General features: G+C 30.3%; 1 protein-coding gene across 1 annotated transcript; it reads left to right on the top strand.

Annotated features, from left to right (window-relative positions):
• The first annotated feature begins 5,302 nt into the window (after positions 1-5,302).
• On the top strand, positions 5,303-6,989 carry LOC146736140 (cytochrome P450 2U1-like). Its single transcript, XM_085505590.1, has 3 exons — positions 5,303-5,870; positions 5,981-6,223; positions 6,805-6,989. The coding sequence occupies exons 1-3, from the start codon at positions 5,303-5,305 to the stop codon at positions 6,987-6,989; spliced, it is 996 nt and encodes a 331-aa protein (XP_085361716.1).
• The last annotated feature ends 11,572 nt before the right edge of the window (positions 6,990-18,561 follow it).

The following is an 18,561-nucleotide window of genomic DNA, read 5'->3' as shown; positions in this document are numbered from 1 at the left end:
GTTTAGATGCTATATATCACATCAATATGACTGTGTTAGATATCAGCATTCTAATAATGTGTAAAAATGCTATATATCACATGAATATGACTGTGTTAGATACCATCATTCTAACAATGTGTATAAATGCTATATATCACATCAATATGACTGTGTTAGATATCAACATTCTAATAATGTATATAAATGCTATATATCACATCAATATGAATGTGTTAGATATCAACATTCTAACAATGTATATAAATGCTATATATCACATTAATATGACTGTGTTAGATATCATCATTCTAACAATGTGTATAGATGTTATATATCACAACAATATGACTGTGTTAGATATCATTCTAACAATGTGTGTAGATGCTATATATCACATCAATATGACTGTGTGGATATCAACATTCTAACAATGTGTATAGATGTTATATATCACAACAATATGACTGTTAGATATCATCATTCTAACAATGTGTATAAATGCTATATATATCACAATAATATGACTGTAGATATCAACATTCTAACAATGTGTATAAATGCTATATATCACATCAATGTGACTGTGTTAGATATCAACATTCTAACAATGAGTATAGATGCTATATATCACATCAATATGACTGTTAGATATCATCATTCTAACAATGTGTATAAATGCTATATATGACAACAATATGACTGTGTTAGATGTCATCATTCTACCAATGTGTATAAATGCTATATATCACATCATTATGAATTTGTTAGATACCATCATTCTAATAATGTGTATAGATGCTATATATCACATCAATATGACTGTGTTAGATGTCAACATTCCAACAATGTGTATACATGCTATATATCACATCAATATGAATGTGTTAGATACCATCATTCCAATAATGTGTATAAATGCTATATATCACATTAATATGACTGTGTTAGATACCATCATTCTAACAATGTGTATAAATGCTATTATAATATATCACATCAATATGACTGTGTTAGATATCAACATTCTAACAATGTGTATAAATGCTATATATCACATCAATATGAATGTGTTAGATACCATCATTCCAATAATGTGTATAAATGCTAGATATCACATCAATATGACTGTTAGATATCATCATTCTAATAATGTGTATAAATGCTATATATCACATGAATATGACTGTGTTAGATATCATCATTCTAATAATGTGTATATATGCTATATATCACATGAATATGACTGTGTTAGATACCATCATTCTAACAATGTGTATAAATGCTATATATCACATCAATATGACTGTGTTAGATATCAACATTCTAATAATGTGTATAAATGCTATATATCACATCAATATGAATGTGTTAGATATCAACATTCTAACAATGTGTATAAATGCTATATATCACATCAGTATGACTGTGTTAGATATCAACATTCTAACAATGTATATAAATGCTATATATCTCATTAATATGACTGTGTTAGATATCAACATTCTAACAATGTGTATAGATGTTATATATCACAACAATATGACTGTGTTGGATATCATTCTAACAATGTGTATAGATGTTATATATCACAACAATATGACTGTGTTAGATATCATTCTAACAATGTGTGTAGATGCTATATATCACATCAATATGACTGTTAGATATCATCATTCTAACAATGTGTATAAATGCTATATATCACATCAATATGAATGTGTTAGATACCATCATTCCAATAATGTGTATAAATGCTAGATATCACATCAATATGACTGTGTTAGATACCATCATTCTAACAATGTGTATAAATGCTATATATCACATTAATATGACTGTGTTAGATATCAGCATTGTAACAATGTGTATAGACGCTATATATCACATCAATATGACTGTGTTAGATATCAACATTCTAACAATGTGTATAGATGTTATATATCACAACAATATGACTGTTAGATATCATCATTCTAACAATGTGTATAGATGCTTTATATCACATCAATATGACTGTGTTAGATACCATCATTCCAATAATGTGTATAAATGCTAGATATCACATCAATATGACTGTGTTAGATACCATCATTCTAACAATGTGTTTAGATGCTATATATCACATCAATATGACTGTGTTAGATATCAGCATTCTAATAATGTGTAAAAATGCTATATATCACATCAATATGACTGTGTTAGATACCATCAATCTAACAATGTGTATAAATGCTATATATCACATCAATATGACTGTTAGATATCATCATTCTAATAATGTGTATACATGCTATATATCACATGAATATGACTGTGTTAGATATCATCATTCTAATAATGTGTATATATGCTATATATCACATCAATATGACTGTGTTAGATACCATCATTCTAACAATGTGTATAAATGCTATATATCACATCAATATGACTGTGTTAGATATCAACATTCTAATAATGTGTATAAATGCTATATATCACATCAATATGAATGTGTTAGATATCAACATTCTAACAATGTATATAAATGCTATATATCACATTAATATGACTGTGTTAGATATCATCATTCTAACAATGTGTATAGATGTTATATATCACAACAATATGACTGTGTTAGATATGATTCTAACAATGTGTGTAGATGCTATATATCACATCAATATGACTGTGTGGATATCAACATTCTAACAATGTGTATAGATGTTATATATCACAACAATATGACTGTTAGATATCATCATTTTAACAATGTGTATAAATGCTATATATATCACAATAATATGACTGTAGATATCAACATTCTAACAATGTGTATAAATGCTATATATCACATCAATGTGAATGTGTTAGATATCAACATTCTAACAATGAGTATAGATGCTATATATCACATCAATATGACTGTTAGATATCATCATTCTAACAATGTGTATAAATGCTATATATGACAACACTATGACTGTGTTAGATGTCATCATTCTACCAATGTGTATAAATGCTATATATCACATCATTATGACTGTGTTAGATACCATCATTCTAATAATGTGTATAGATGCTATATATCACATCAATATGACTGTGTTAGATATCAACATTCCAACAATGTGTATACATGCTATATATCACATCAATATGAATGTGTTAGATACCATCATTCCAATAATGTGTATAAATGCTATATATCACATTAATATGACTGTGTTAGATATCAACATTCTAACAATGTGTATAAATGCTATATATCACATCAATATGAATGTGTTAGATACCATCATTCCAATAATGTGTATAAATGCTAGATATCACATCAATATGACTGTGTTAGATACCATCATTCTAACAATGTGTATAGATGCTATATATCACATCAATATGACTGTGTTAGATATCAGCATTCTAATAATGTGTAAAAATGCTATATATCACATCAATATGACTGTGTTAGATACCATCATTCTAACAATGTGTATAAATGCTATATATCACATCAATATGACTGTTAGATATCATCATTCTAATAATGTGTATAAATGCTATATATCACATGAATATGACTGTGTTAGATATCATCATTCTAATAATGTGTATATATGCTATATATCACATCAATATGACTGTGTTAGATATAAACATTCTAATAATGTGTATAAATGCTATATATCACATCAATATGAATGTGTTAGATATCAACATTCTAACAATGTGTATAAATGCTATATATCACATCAGTATGACTGTGTTAGATATCAACATTCTAACAATGTATATAAATGCTATATATCTCATTAATATGACTGTGTTAGATATCAACATTCTAACAATTTGTATAGATGTTATATATCACAACAATATGACTGTGTTGGATATCATTCTAACAATGTGTATAGATGTTATATATCACAACAATATGACTGTGTTAGATATCATTCTAACAATGTGTGTAGATGCTATATATCACATCAATATGACTGTTCGATATCATCATTTTAGCAATGTGTATAAATGCTATATATCACATCAATATGAATGTGTTAGATACCATCATTCCAATAATGTGTATAAATGCTAGATATCACATCAATATGACTGTGTTAGATACCATCATTCTAACAATGTGTATAGATGCTATATATCACATCAATATGACTGTGTTAGATATCAGCATTCTAATAATGTGTAAAAATGCTATATATCACATCAATATGACTGTGTTAGATACCATCATTCTAACAATGTGTATAAATGCTATATATCACATCAATATGACTGTTAGATATCATCATTCTAATAATGTGTATAAATGCTATATATCACATGAATATGACTGTGTTAGATATCATCATTCTAATAATGTGTATATATGCTATATATCACATGAATATGACTGTGTTAGATACCATCATTCTAACAATGTGTATAAATGCTATATATCACATCAATATGACTGTGTTAGATATCAACATTCTAACAATGTGTATAGATGTTATATATCACAACAATATGACTGTGTTAGATATCAACATTCTAATAATGTGTATAAATGCTATATATCACATCAATATGACTGTGTGGATATCAACATTCTAACATGTGTGTAGATGTTATATATCACAACAGTATGACTGTTAGATATCATTCTAACAATGTGTATAGATGTTATATATCACATCAATATGACTGTTAGATATCATTCTAACAATGTGTATAGATGCTATATATCACATCAATATGACTGTTAGATATCAAGATTCTAACAATGTGTATAAATGCTATATATCACAACAATATGACTGTGTAGATATCAAGATTCTAACAATGTGTATAAATGCTATATATCACATCAATATGAATGTGTTAGATATTAAAATTCTAAAAAAGTGTATGGATGTTATATATCACATCAATATGACTGTGTTAGATATCATTCTAACAATGTGTATAGATGCTATATATCACAACAATATGAATGTGTAGATATCAACATTCTAACAATGTGTATAAATGCTATATATCACAACAATATGACTGTTAGATATCATCATTCTAACAATGTGTATAGATGCTATATATCACATCAATATGACTGTGTTAGATATATCTCATACACATTACTGTGATTGCCTGTTATATATTCATATTTAATCAATGTACAATGCATATCGACACCACAATAATAGCATTGGATATAAACCGTCTAACTATATCGTACTAATACATTTCAGGTTTGATAAACGCTGAATACAATGATGTATGGAAAGAAGAACGCCGATTCACTCTAATGGCTCTTAGAAAATGTGGGATGGGTTCATTAAGAATGGAAGAGAAGATATTACGAGAAATAAAATATATGATGGCGGACATTGATGAGAGAATTAATCAACCTATTGATCTTCTTCATCTACTCTCTCAAACTCCGGCAAATGTCGTATCTACAATCGTTTTTGGTAAACGATTCGAACATGAGGATCCAATGTTTTTAAAACTTCTGGACTTACAATTTGTGTTCACAACCAAAGTCAATCGATTAGGGGCATCCAATTTATTTCCCGCATTACGTTTTGTACCGGGAATGAAATATTCAAATGAACTGCACTCAACTGTCGATAATGCTGCACAAATTTTTCGCAAATATATCGAAGATCATCGGAAGAAATTTGATTCAAACTCGGAGCCGCAGTGTTTCATTGATATGGCAATTTCACATATTGAGACTTTAGGTGACCGCACCACGATGACATATGATAGTCTATCTTATACTCTCTGGGATCTGTTTTCGGCGGGAACTGAAACAATATCAATGACTTTAAGCTGGGCTATACTATACATGATGTTGAATCCGAAAATACAATATAAGCTACAGGCTGAAATTGATGATGTAGTTGGTGCCTCAAGACCGGTTTCTACAACGGACAGACCGGCATTACCTTATGTATGATATATTGAAGATAATATTAGGTAATCGTAGTCCTAAATAACATATTACCTTATGTAGATGCTACTCTGTATGAAGTCCATCGATTGGCTACCATTGCTCCATTCGCTGTTCCTCACCGAGCTACCCAGGATGCCTGGTTGAATGGTTATTTCATTCCTAGTGGTACAACTATTTTGGCGAATGTGTGGTCAGCGCATCGCGACGAAAGTGTGTGGGAAGATCCAGAGTCGTTCAAGCCAGATCGATTTATTAAAAACGGCCGCCTGAGTAAGCCATTTGACGTGATTCCATTTAGCATAGGTAGGTCGCCATATTCTGTGCCAGCGGCAAAGCCTTACAAAGCTATGTGGCACTTGAAGCTGCAATGCCAATACCCTTCACCAGACGCAAATCATATCAAATATTGTCAAAGAATTCTACTCTTATCACTGAACTGACTATTCCGTATTTCAACCAACATTCAACTCAAATGGCGCCAGAGTTGCAATTAAAACGAGTCTGTGTGTCCCACATTTTACTTTTTGTAATATTTACTATTCATTCTAAAATCATGAAGCGTTCTACTCATTTCCTCCTTTATACAAAAGTATTGCGATATTCCTTTCATAAGAGCAATAACCAGTGTCAAATGTTATTTTGTGAAAACGTTTATAAAATCAAATAGCTTGATACAATTGTTTTTAATAAAAAAAGCAAGATCCAAAGTCGTTACTCTTCCATGTTTCAGTGTGCCTCATTTATATATTGGTTGGGGGGGGGCCTCCTGTAGGTTTGAAGTGGTCCACGATATCTGTCCAGTTTGTTATTTTTTTTTTGCTTGACATCATAATGGGTCTATAATTACTACATCGGTGTAACAAGCTGGTTTTCTTTTATTTCAGGTCATCGTGAATGCATCGGAAAACAGTTGGCAAACATGCAGGTATTTTTGACGTTTGCTGAGTTAATAAGGAATTACAGATTCAGTATTCCAGAGGATATCGACCAACCAACAACGAAATCTTTCCTGAGAGGGGTCAATGTTCTTGATCCATATAAAGTGTGCATCAAAAAACGAATCATATAATGCAACAGTGTGCTGTAAAAATATAAAATAATAAAAGTATGCTATGTAGTAATCTAATCAGTAAACATTAATTGATAGTCTAATCAGTAAACATAATAATTGATAGTCTAATCAGTAAACATATTATTTGATAGTCTAATCAGTAAACATGTTAATTGATAGTCTAATCAGTAAACATATTAATTGATAGTCTAATCAGTAAACATATTAATTGATAGTCTAATCAGTAAACATATTAATTGATAGACTAATCAGTAAACATAATAATTGATAGTCTAATCAGTAAACATATTATTTGATAGTCTAATTATTAAACATATTAATTGATAGTCTAATCAGTAAACATAATAATTGATAGTCTAATCAGTAAACATATTAATTGATAGTCTAATCAGTAAACATATTAATTGATAGTCTAATCAGTAAACATATTAATTGATAGTCTAATCAGTAAACATATTAATTGATAGTCTAATCAGTAAACATATTAATTGATAGTCTAATCAGTAAACATATTAATTGATAGTCTAATCAGTAAACATAATAATTGATAGTCTAATCAGTAAACATATTATTTGATAGTCTAATTATTAAACATATTAATTCATAGTCTAATCAGTAAACATGTTAATTGAGTCTAATAAGTAAATAATAATAATAATAATAATAATAATAATAATAATAATAATAATAATAATAATAATAATAATAATAATAATAATAATAATAATAATAATAATAAAAATGGAATTAATAACGAATTTTGTAATTAAAAACCTCAGGTGGCTAATCAACAACAAATTTGACTCATGATAGTTTAAAAAAGGATTTTTAGGTGACCCTAAAAAGTAGTTAAAATGACAATAAGATTGGAATAATAACATTGGTTAAAAACGAATGTTTTCAAGTGACTGTAATGTTATGATAGCGACTTCACGTTCGCACATTGTGTTCACACGTCGTTAGACTATTGTTTAGAATCAACAACTTATATATAACAGGAATTTGATAAATAGACTGTTTACTTATTGTATTTAGTAGTGGAAACTTTGCAAGGCTTTAACCGTGAAACACATCCCTGGTAATCACGTGATTGTGCCAAACGACTGCAGCGATTGGCTGATCGCATGTCCGCAACGCCTTAGTGTTTTGACTTTTAATATAGATAGTTTGTAAGCTTTGTAAGGGAGGAGAACGAGAGAACGGTATAGCGAGGTGTTACCTCAGCTGACTGCTTGAGTGAATAAAGTTGAACTATCTGTAATAAACGAATGTGTATTCAATTGGGTCGAATCTGGTATCTTTATGTGTAAGTTATTATTGGCTATTAGCCAAGCGTGACGAAGTTCCCCTGAACACAGCACTTGTGTTCGCAACACTTATTTGTTGTCAAATAGTTGTTGATGAGCACGATCATAATGACGAAGAATGATCGTTCCATAAGATTGAGGCAATAATCATGATCACCCTCGTCGCGGTTATCATAGAACCACAGTCAGCTGGCGCACACGTGATAATAAAATAAATGCGATATTTACTATATGGGGGCCGCCATCTTGAATGCGACATAAAACTAAATAAGAGACAAGTTGTGAAACGTATTTTTTAGATTCCTACAAATCAGGACAAAAATGCCAATCTTTCACAGAAATACGATCCGTTTGGGGTAATATTAGACCAACCGATAACAAAATTTGGCCGAATTCGTCGTTTTTGTGTAGAAAAATCCTTTAAATACGAACACCTTATCACACGAAGAACATAGAACATTTTCCTAGGGTATTTGAAACCAAATATTGTCATTCCAGCTCAGCAGCCAATCAGCGACTGTCTTACAGTTAGATGACAATTTTGGTTTCAAATACCCCGGGAAAGCGTTCTATGTTTATCCGCATTTAATTTCATACGTGTTTTCTGTTCGTTATCACGTTGGCGTAGCTCACTGTCAGCATGGTTATGTGTGCTGATTTCACATTGTTTTTTAAGCAATAATGGCGCGGGTGGTACACTGGTTGTCATGTGTGATGTTGCTCTGTAGTTATGTAAGAATCTGTATAACTGTTGTTTCCATGCCTTGCCTTCAACGTGTGCTATGCGGTATATTTTCTTCATAGTACGCATAAATCGCCCGACCTCGCCGTTTGCATGGGGCAATCTTGGTGTTAGTTTGCAATGCTTGAAACCAAGATCTTTCGTGAAAGATGCAAATTCAATGATGGAGAGCTGTGGGCCGTTATCGGTTACCACTAAGATATGTCCACCATATGTCCATCATGAACCCTTAGATAGCACTGACATTTTTAGTGGTTCTCGTCCACTTTTCACGATGTTTAGTTGACATAGAGTACACAACTCAACAGTTTCTTTCACCATACTATTGATTCCAGGGAACCAATCTTTCTCTCTTAAACGCTGTTTTGTTTTAGCGATGCCTTGATTGCCCTCATGCGCAATGTTGATGATTTCTTGTTGTGCTTCGGGTAGTACGATTCGGCTATTGCGAAGTAGTAGGTCGCTGGTGAATGTACTGTCAGCTCATTTTTCACAGCATACAAACACTTTTTTTCTCCTTTGTATTTGTAGCCTGTGAAAAAAATTCATCCCACTTGCCAGTTTGTAAGGCTTGCAAGCACAGTAACAAAGGTGTATCAGTCTTTGTCGCTGCTTGGATGTCTTCAATGTGTACTGTTTTAGGCATAGCATGCTCTATGATGGTATTTATGTGTTCTACAGCCATTTTCCCTTCCCTGCTGGCTGGGTTGACAGACGATAGTGGATGTCGAGACATGTAGTCTGCTCGATTAAGTTTTCCAGGTCGGTATGACACTTACACTTACTTACTAAAATCATACAGCTGAACTTTGAGAATCCATGGCCTTATGCGTGCTGGAGTTTTTGCAGTTGGACTGTTGCAAAGCGGTACTAAGGGCATATGATCTGAAATCACCTCAAACTTGTGTCTATATAGGTATAAGTGGTAGTGAAGCACTCCCCATGTCACAGCCAGGGCTTCTCGTTCAACTTGTGAATATCGTTGCTCAACATGTATTAACGGTTGTCCCGAACGCATGGCACAGTTGAAGGCGTGGCCTGTTCAGAATTTGCCAACAACCAATCATAAGACTGGTTACGAACCACGTAGAGGTTACGACTCGGTAAGCCTCGTGCAACTGGTTCGTAACCAGTCTTGTGATAGGTACTTGACTAATTCTGAACAGGCCACTGTGCCATGCGTTCGGTCCAATCGTTAATTATTCATAAATTGAGTCAATTTGTGTGGTTTTCTTGAATTATTCTGCAGATATAGGTAAAATATAGGTAAGGCTTTGGCGAAATTTGAAAGATCAACTAATATTCTTCAACCTGATATTTTTTATAGATTATATTTTTCATTCTGTTCAAGTCTCAGATACGTGGTTGCACCTCAGCCGGGCTAAGACGTCGTGCGCTCAGGGAGGAAACTACGCTCGAGAATTTATTAAGTGCTGCTGGTTCATTCGCATTATCTGCAGTGGCGGCGGCACCGGAGGAGGGAGCGGTCGCTCACCCGAAAAACATTTTGGGGGCGTCGCTCCCGAAAATCAAACTGAAACCCTCTGTTCTGGAGCCTTCGCTGGAGCCTTTATCCCTTGTCTATTTCTTACACGAGATACCAGCCGATAGTCCTGTCATGATTTATATTTCAGTCAGTTTGACAGTGGTTGCCATGACATATACTGATAAAGGTTAATGACAAGACCAGATGGCGAGCTGGTCGAAATCAACCAAAAACATCTTATGACTCTGCAGTTTTTAAGATACAATACAGTTGCTGTAATCCTAAACCAATTTTGTTTGCGATTCTAACTAAGGTGGTATCTTTGTGGAATGTTAGTGCAAGACTATTACCCCATAAATATTAGTTAGTGTTGACAATATATAGTAGTGTTTTTTCTAGATAGTTTGACGAGTAATTAATTGATTATGATGTGTAAAACTTTCATGTGATTGGTTGTTTGTTTGAAGGCAAGGCCTTGGAGTCCCTTATACTGATTGTAATTGGTTAAGGAGTGACAAAAAATAATGAGTGATTTAATGCTGTCTCGGGTGAAAACCAGGGACTTGGCAGAGAATCGTTTGGGAACATGAACGAAGCTTGTGTGTGTTTTCTGTCAACCTAGCGTGGAAACGACCGAATCCCGGTTACCTAAGTGAAAGGTTTTTAACCATCAAACATACCTATCACAGTCCCCCCCCCTCCCGCTCATAGAGACTGCGTACAGTTTATTATAGTTCCTGGGCTCTCTGTGCCGAGACTTGCAGTTGCGCTGTGGACGATATCGTTGTTGGTGATGTTTTCTGATTGTATTCACTGAAGTTACACTCCCACTTGGGACGTTTCTTCCCTCCATTCCAGTCGCCTGACTTCAGATTAGAGGTGGGGTCACAAAATTTTCGCTAAAACGTTATTTACTGCATTTTGAGGGGCACATTTTGCTGACACAAAAGGTTCCAGTTTGATTTTCGGGAACGACGCACCAACAATGTTTTTCGGATGGACCACTCCCTCCTCCGGTGCCGCCGCCACTGCAAATGCGAATGAACCAGCAGCACTTAATAGCACTTAATTCTAGAGCGTAGTTTCCTCCCTGAGCGCACGACGTCTGAGCCGGGCTTAGGTGCAACCACGTATTATTTGAGTCTTGTCCTCCTGAGATTTATCGGTGAAATCACAAGTGTTCGCCAAACGTTGTAAACGAGTGTGAAATGCATCGATTGACTCACCACTGTTCTGCATGGTAACTCTAAATACAAATCTTTCATATTCAATGTTTCGTTTTGGTGAGAAATATTCTGTTAACTTGGTTTTGGCAGTTTTAAAATCGCTTCCGATCTCCATCCTCGTCGACAATATAATGTAGTACAACGAGACAACTTTCGTACAGTGTGTACATTGACGTGGCGTAACGTTCAAATGTCGGAGTCTCGATTCCGCCTCTATTCCAGTAACCCGGATGTGACATTACGTCAATAATACATCGTAAATAATACATAGGAGTGTAATATTATATAGATGCTTGGACATTAAATGCCATATAAGAGAGAGTTACAGTAGTCGAGTAGAGATGTTACAAATGCATGTACAAGTTTTTCCGTATGTTCACGAGATAAAGATTTTGGATTTTTCCGATTTAGTACAGTGCGAAATACACAGCTTTACATATAGAGATCACATTATTGGTCATTATCCCATCGCTGTTAAAGAAAGTTCAAGTTTTTACTGAAGCTAACTGGAACATTGTTATATGTGCCAACTTTTAAGGATCTTAGCTTCTGGGCGTCTTTCTCATAACAGGAGATGAATTTGATAACTTCTGTTTTAATGTCATTTGATATTAATTGATTAGACATTATCAATCTACGAATATCATCTACACAAGATTATAATGAAGATAACCAATTACTATATTTGTCACAAATTACATACATTTGGGTGTCATCAGCGTAGAGCATATACTCACAACTATGTTATAAAATATATTCAAGGGGCGCTGTATACAAACTAAAAAGAATTGGTCTCAATTCATAGCCTGACGTGGTGACGTGCAGGCGTGAGTACGCCCTCGCCGGCCGAACGGCATCAGAGCACCGCGGAGGGCGCAACTCACGATACCTCGTCAGGCTAATCAATTCACCGATGATGGTAAAGATATCATTTACGCTTGCCTTATCAATTCGTCAACAATGATAGTCACTGAATCCGACCGACGACATTACTCCGACCGGCTAGCAATAAATATTTCACGGTCTATAACTGATCTAGTCGATTTCCACTTCCGCTCAAGTTTTCTCACATTCCGTCGCATAATAAGTAGTCATGGCGGCTGAGTACTTTCTCACATTCAAGGGCAAGATCATTTAAAATGATAATCACAGTTTGAGTGTAATAATCACATAATGTATCAACACCGGTATGTATCGAGACTTTAGGTTCGACGAACGATTGATAGTCTAATCAGTAAACATATTAATTGATAGTCTAATCTGTAAACATATTAATTGATAGTCTAATCAGTAAACATATTAATTGATAGTCTAATCAGTAAACATAATAATTGATAGTCTAATCAGTAAACATATTAATTGATAGTCTAATCAGTAAACATATTAATTGATAGACTAATCAGTAAACATATTAATTGATAGTCTAATCAGTAAACATATTAATTGATAGTCTAATCAGTAAACATAATAATTGATAGTCTAATCAGTAAACATATTAATTGATAGTCTAATCAGTAAACATAATAATTGATAGTCTAATCAGTAAACATATTAATTGATAGTCTAATCAGTAAACATATTAATTGATAGACTTATCAGTAAACATATTAATTGATAGTCTAATCAGTAAACATATTAATTGGTAGTCTAATCAGTAAACATAATAATTGATAGTCTAATCAGTAAACATATTAATTGATAGTCTAATCAGTAAACATATTAATTAATAGTCTAATCAGTAAACATATTAGTTGATAGTCTAATCAGTAAACATGTTAATTGATAGTCTAATCAGTAAACATAATAATTGATAGTCTAATCAGTAAACATATTAATTGATAGTCTAATCAATAAACATATTAGTTGATAGTCTAATCAGTAAACATGTTAATTGATAGTCTAACCAGTGCACATAATAATTGATAGTCTAATCAGTAAACATATTAATTGATAATCTAATCAGTAAACATAATAATTGATAGTCTAATCAGTAAACATATTAATTGATAGACTTATCAGTAAACATATTAATTGATAGTCTAATCAGTAAACATATTAATTGGTAGTCTAATCAGTAAACATATTAGTTGATAGTCTAATCAGTAAACATGTTAATTGATAGTCTAATCAGTAAACATAATAATTGATAGTCTAATCAGTAAACATGTTAATTGATAGTCTAATCAGTAAACATATTAATTGATAGTCTAATCAATAAACATATTAGTTGATAGTCTAATCAGTAAACATGTTAATTGATAGTCTAATCAGTAAACATAATAATTGATAGTCTAATCAGTAAACATATTAATTGATAGACTAATCAGTAAACATAATAATTGATAGTCTAATCAGTAAACATATTAATTGATAGTCTAATCAGTAAACATAATAAATGATAGTCTAATCAGTAAACATATTAATTGATAGTCTAATCAGTAAACATAATAATTGATAGTCTAATCAGTAAACATATTAATTGATAGTCTAATCAGTAAACATAATAAATGATAGTCTAATCAGTAAACATAATAATTGATAGTCTAATCAGTAAACATAATAAATGATAGTCTAATCAGTAAACATATTAATTGATAGTCTAATCAGTAAACATATTAATTGATAGTCTAATCAGTAAACATAATAATTGATAGTCTAATCAGTAAACATGTTAATTGATAGTCTAATCAGTAAACATAATAATTGATAGTCTAATCAGGAAACATATTAATTGATAGTCTAATCAGTAAACATAATAATTGATAGTCTAATCAGTAAACATATTAATTGATAGTCTAATCAGTAAACATATTAATTGATAGACTAATCAGTAAACATATTAATTGATAGTCTAATCAGTAAACATATTAATTGATAGTCTAATCAGTAAACATAATAATTGATAGTCTAATCAGTAAACATAATAATTGATAGTCTAATCAGTAAACATATTAATTTATAGTCTAATGAGTAAACATATTAATTGATAGTCTAATGAGTAAACATATTAATTGATAGTCTAATGAGTAAACATATTAATTGATAGTCTAATCAGTAAACATATTAATTGATAGACTAATCAGTAAACATGTTAATTGATAGTCTAATCAGTAAACATATTAATTAATAGTCTAATCAGTAAACATATTAGTTGATAGTCTAATCAGTAAACATGTTAATTGATAGTCTAATCAGTAAACATAATAATTGATAATCTAATCAGTAAACATATTAATTGATAGTCTAATCAGTAAAAATAATGATTGATAGTCTAATCAGTAAACATGTTAATTGATAGTCTAATCAGTAAACATATTAATTGATAGTCTAATCAGTAAACATAATAATTGATAGTCTAATCAGTAAACATATTAATTGATAGTCTAATCAGTAAACATAATAATTGATAGTCTAATCAGTAAACATATTAATTGATAGTCTAATCAGTAAACATAATAATTGATAGTCTAATCAGTAAACATAATAAATGATAGTCTAATCAGTAAACATATTAATTGATAGTCTAATCAGTAAACATATTAATTGATAGTCTAATCAGTAAACATAATAATTAATAGTCTAATCAGTAAACATAATAATTGATAGTCTAATCAGTAAACATATTAATTGATAGTCTAATCAGTAAACATAATAATTGATAGTCTAATCAGTAAACATATTAATTGATAGTCTAATCAGTAAACATATGAATTGATAGTCTAATCAGTAAACATAATAATTGATAGTCTAATCAGTAAACATATTAATTGATAGTCTAATCAGTAAACATAATAATTGATAGTCTAATCAGTAAACATATTAATTGATAGTCTAATCAGTAAACATATGAATTGATAGTCTAATCAGTAAACATAATAATTGATAGTATAATCAGTAAACATAATAATTGATAGTCTAATCAGTAAACATATTAGTTGATAGTCTAATCAGTAAACATGTTAATTGATAGTCTAATCAGTAAACATAATAATTGATAGTCTAATGAGTAAACATATTAATTGATAGTCTAATGAGTAAACATGTTAATTGATAGTCTAATGAGTAAACATATTAATTGATAGTCTAATCAGTAAACTTGTTAATTGATAGTCTAATCAGTAAACATGTTAATTAATAGTCTAATCAGTAAACATATTAATTGATAGTCTAATCAGTAAACATAATAATTGATAATCTAATCAGTAAACATGTTAATTGATAGTCTAATCAGTAAACATATTAATTGATAGTCTAATCAGTAAACATATTAATTAATAGTCTAATCAGTAAACATATTAGTTTATAGTCTAATCAGTAAACATGTTAATTGATAGTCTAATCAGTAAACATAATAATTGATAGTCTAATCAGTAAACATATTAATTGATAGTCTAATCAGTAAACATATTAAGTGATAGACTAATCAGTAAACATAATAATTGATAGTCAAATCATAAACATAATAATTGATAGTCTAATCAGTAAACATATTAATTGATAGTCTAATCAGTAAACATGTTAATTGATAGTCTAATCAGTAAACATAATAATTGATAGTCTAATCAGTAAACATGTTAATTGATAGTCTAATCAGTAAACATAATAATTGATAGTCTAACCAGTAAACATATTAATTGATAGTCTAATCAGTAAACATGTTAATTGATAGTCTAATCAGTAAACATATTAATAGATAGACTAATCAGTAAACATAATAATTGATAGTCTAATCAGTAAACATATTAATTGATAGTCTAATCAGTAAACATATTAATTGATAGTCTAATCAGTAAACATAATAATTGATAATCTAATCAGTAAACATATTAATAGATAGACTAATCAGTAAACATAATAATTGATAGTCTAATCAGTAAACATATTAATTGATAGTCTAATCAGTAAACATATTAATTGATAGTCTAATCAGTAAAGATATTAATTGATAGTCTAATCAGTAAACATATTAACTGATAGTCTAATCAGTAAACATATTAATTGATAGTCTAATCAGTAAACATAATAATTGATAGTCTAATCAGTAAACATATTAATTGATAGTCTAATCAGTAAACATATTAATTGATAGTCTAATCAGTAAACATATTAATTGATAGACTAATCAGTAAACATTTTAATTGATAGTCTAATCAGTAAACATATTAATTGATAGTCTAATCAGTAAACATAATAATTGATAGTCAAATCATAAACATAATAATTGATAGTCTAATCAGTAAACATGTTAATTGATAGTCTAATCAGTAAACATATTAATAGATAGACTAATCAGTAAACATAATAATTGATAGTTTCATCAGTAAACATATTAATTGATAGTCTAATCAGTAAACATAATAATTGATAGTCTAATCAGTAAACATATTAATTGATAGTCTAATCAGTAAACATAATAATTGATAGTCTAATCAGTAAACATATGAATTGATAGTGTAATTAGTGAACATATTAATTGATAGTCTAATCAGTAAACATAATAATTGATAGTCTAATCAGTAAACATATGAATTGATAGTGTAATTAGTGAACATATTAATTGATAGTCTAATCAGTAAACATATTAATTGATAGTCTAATCAGTAAACATATGAATTGATAGTCTAATCAGTTAACATATTAATTGATAGTCTAATCAGTAAACATAATAATTGATAGTCTAATCAGTAAACATATTAATTGATAGTCTAATCAGTAAACATATTAATTGATAGTCTAATCAGTAAACATATTAATTGATAGTCTAATCAGTAAACATGTTAATTCATAGTCTAATTAGTGAACATATTAATTCATAGTCTAATCAGTAAACATATTAATTGATAGTCTAATCATTAAACATTTAAATTGATAGTCTAATCAGTAAACATATTAATTGATAGTCTAATCAGTAAACATAATAATTGATAGTCTAATCAGTAAACATATTAATTGATAGTCTAATCAGTAAACATATTAATTGATAGTCTAATCAGTAAACATATTAATTGATAGTCTAATCATTAAACATTTAAATTGATAGTCTAATCAGTAAACATATTAATTGATAGAATAATCACTAAACATATTAATTGACAGACTTATGAATAACTATAATATAATGATCAGTAAGCATGCAAAATAATTCTCTAATTACTAACCACATGAATTAATAGTTTAAATAGAAATCAAAATACAATGATTTGATTGTCTAAATACTATCCATGTGAATTGACAGTTTAATCAGTAACCATGTCATTTGATTGTCTAATCAATAATTATATGACATGATAGTCTAATCAATATCCATATACATTGACCTTTTAATCTGTTACCATGTGATATGATTGTCTAATCAGTAACCATGTGAATTAATAGTTTACATTAATGTTATCGATTTTTTACTATCTTCAATTTTTTAAGTTAGGCTTTGTAATATTATGACCCCAAATTAGAATTTTTGTATTACAGGAAATAGCTTGGTATAGTACTCTTGATATTATTAGCGGAATGTATGTAATATATTACCCTTTACAGGCCGTGTGTTGCTTTCCACAATGTGTAAATACAAACAATAGACGATATACATGGAATAGTAGAATGCCTTGTAGGCCTATATTTTGACAAAAATATACAAACAATATATAGGACAGAAGGATACAAACAAAGAAAAGAATGTCTAGAATAATTCATTTTGAGATAATCGCTTTCACACAAATTCCATACAGCGAAACGTTTCGCTGGATTTGGAAATTACCGGTGATATGTGTGATTGTTTTTGGTGAGAACAATTTACGTATAATCATCTGAT

Source organism: Saccoglossus kowalevskii, chromosome 11 (genome assembly GCF_978046115.1).
Source record: "Saccoglossus kowalevskii chromosome 11, keSacKowa6.1, whole genome shotgun sequence".
In the NCBI taxonomy this organism is placed as follows: domain Eukaryota; kingdom Metazoa; phylum Hemichordata; class Enteropneusta; family Harrimaniidae; genus Saccoglossus; species Saccoglossus kowalevskii.
This window is presented reverse-complemented; position numbering and strand designations above follow the sequence as displayed.

Bases quoted from the DNA above. Each gene is read 5' to 3' on its own strand.
- LOC146736140 (XM_085505590.1), top strand. From the start codon at position 5,303: ATGGAAGAGAAGATATTACGAGAAATAAAATATATGATGGCGGACATT. The intron at 5,871-5,980 runs GTGCCTCAAGAC...TACCTTATGTAG, and splicing joins TGAAATTGATGATGTAGTTG to ATGCTACTCTGTATGAAGTC. The intron at 6,224-6,804 runs GTAGGTCGCCAT...CTTTTATTTCAG, and splicing joins CGTGATTCCATTTAGCATAG to GTCATCGTGAATGCATCGGA.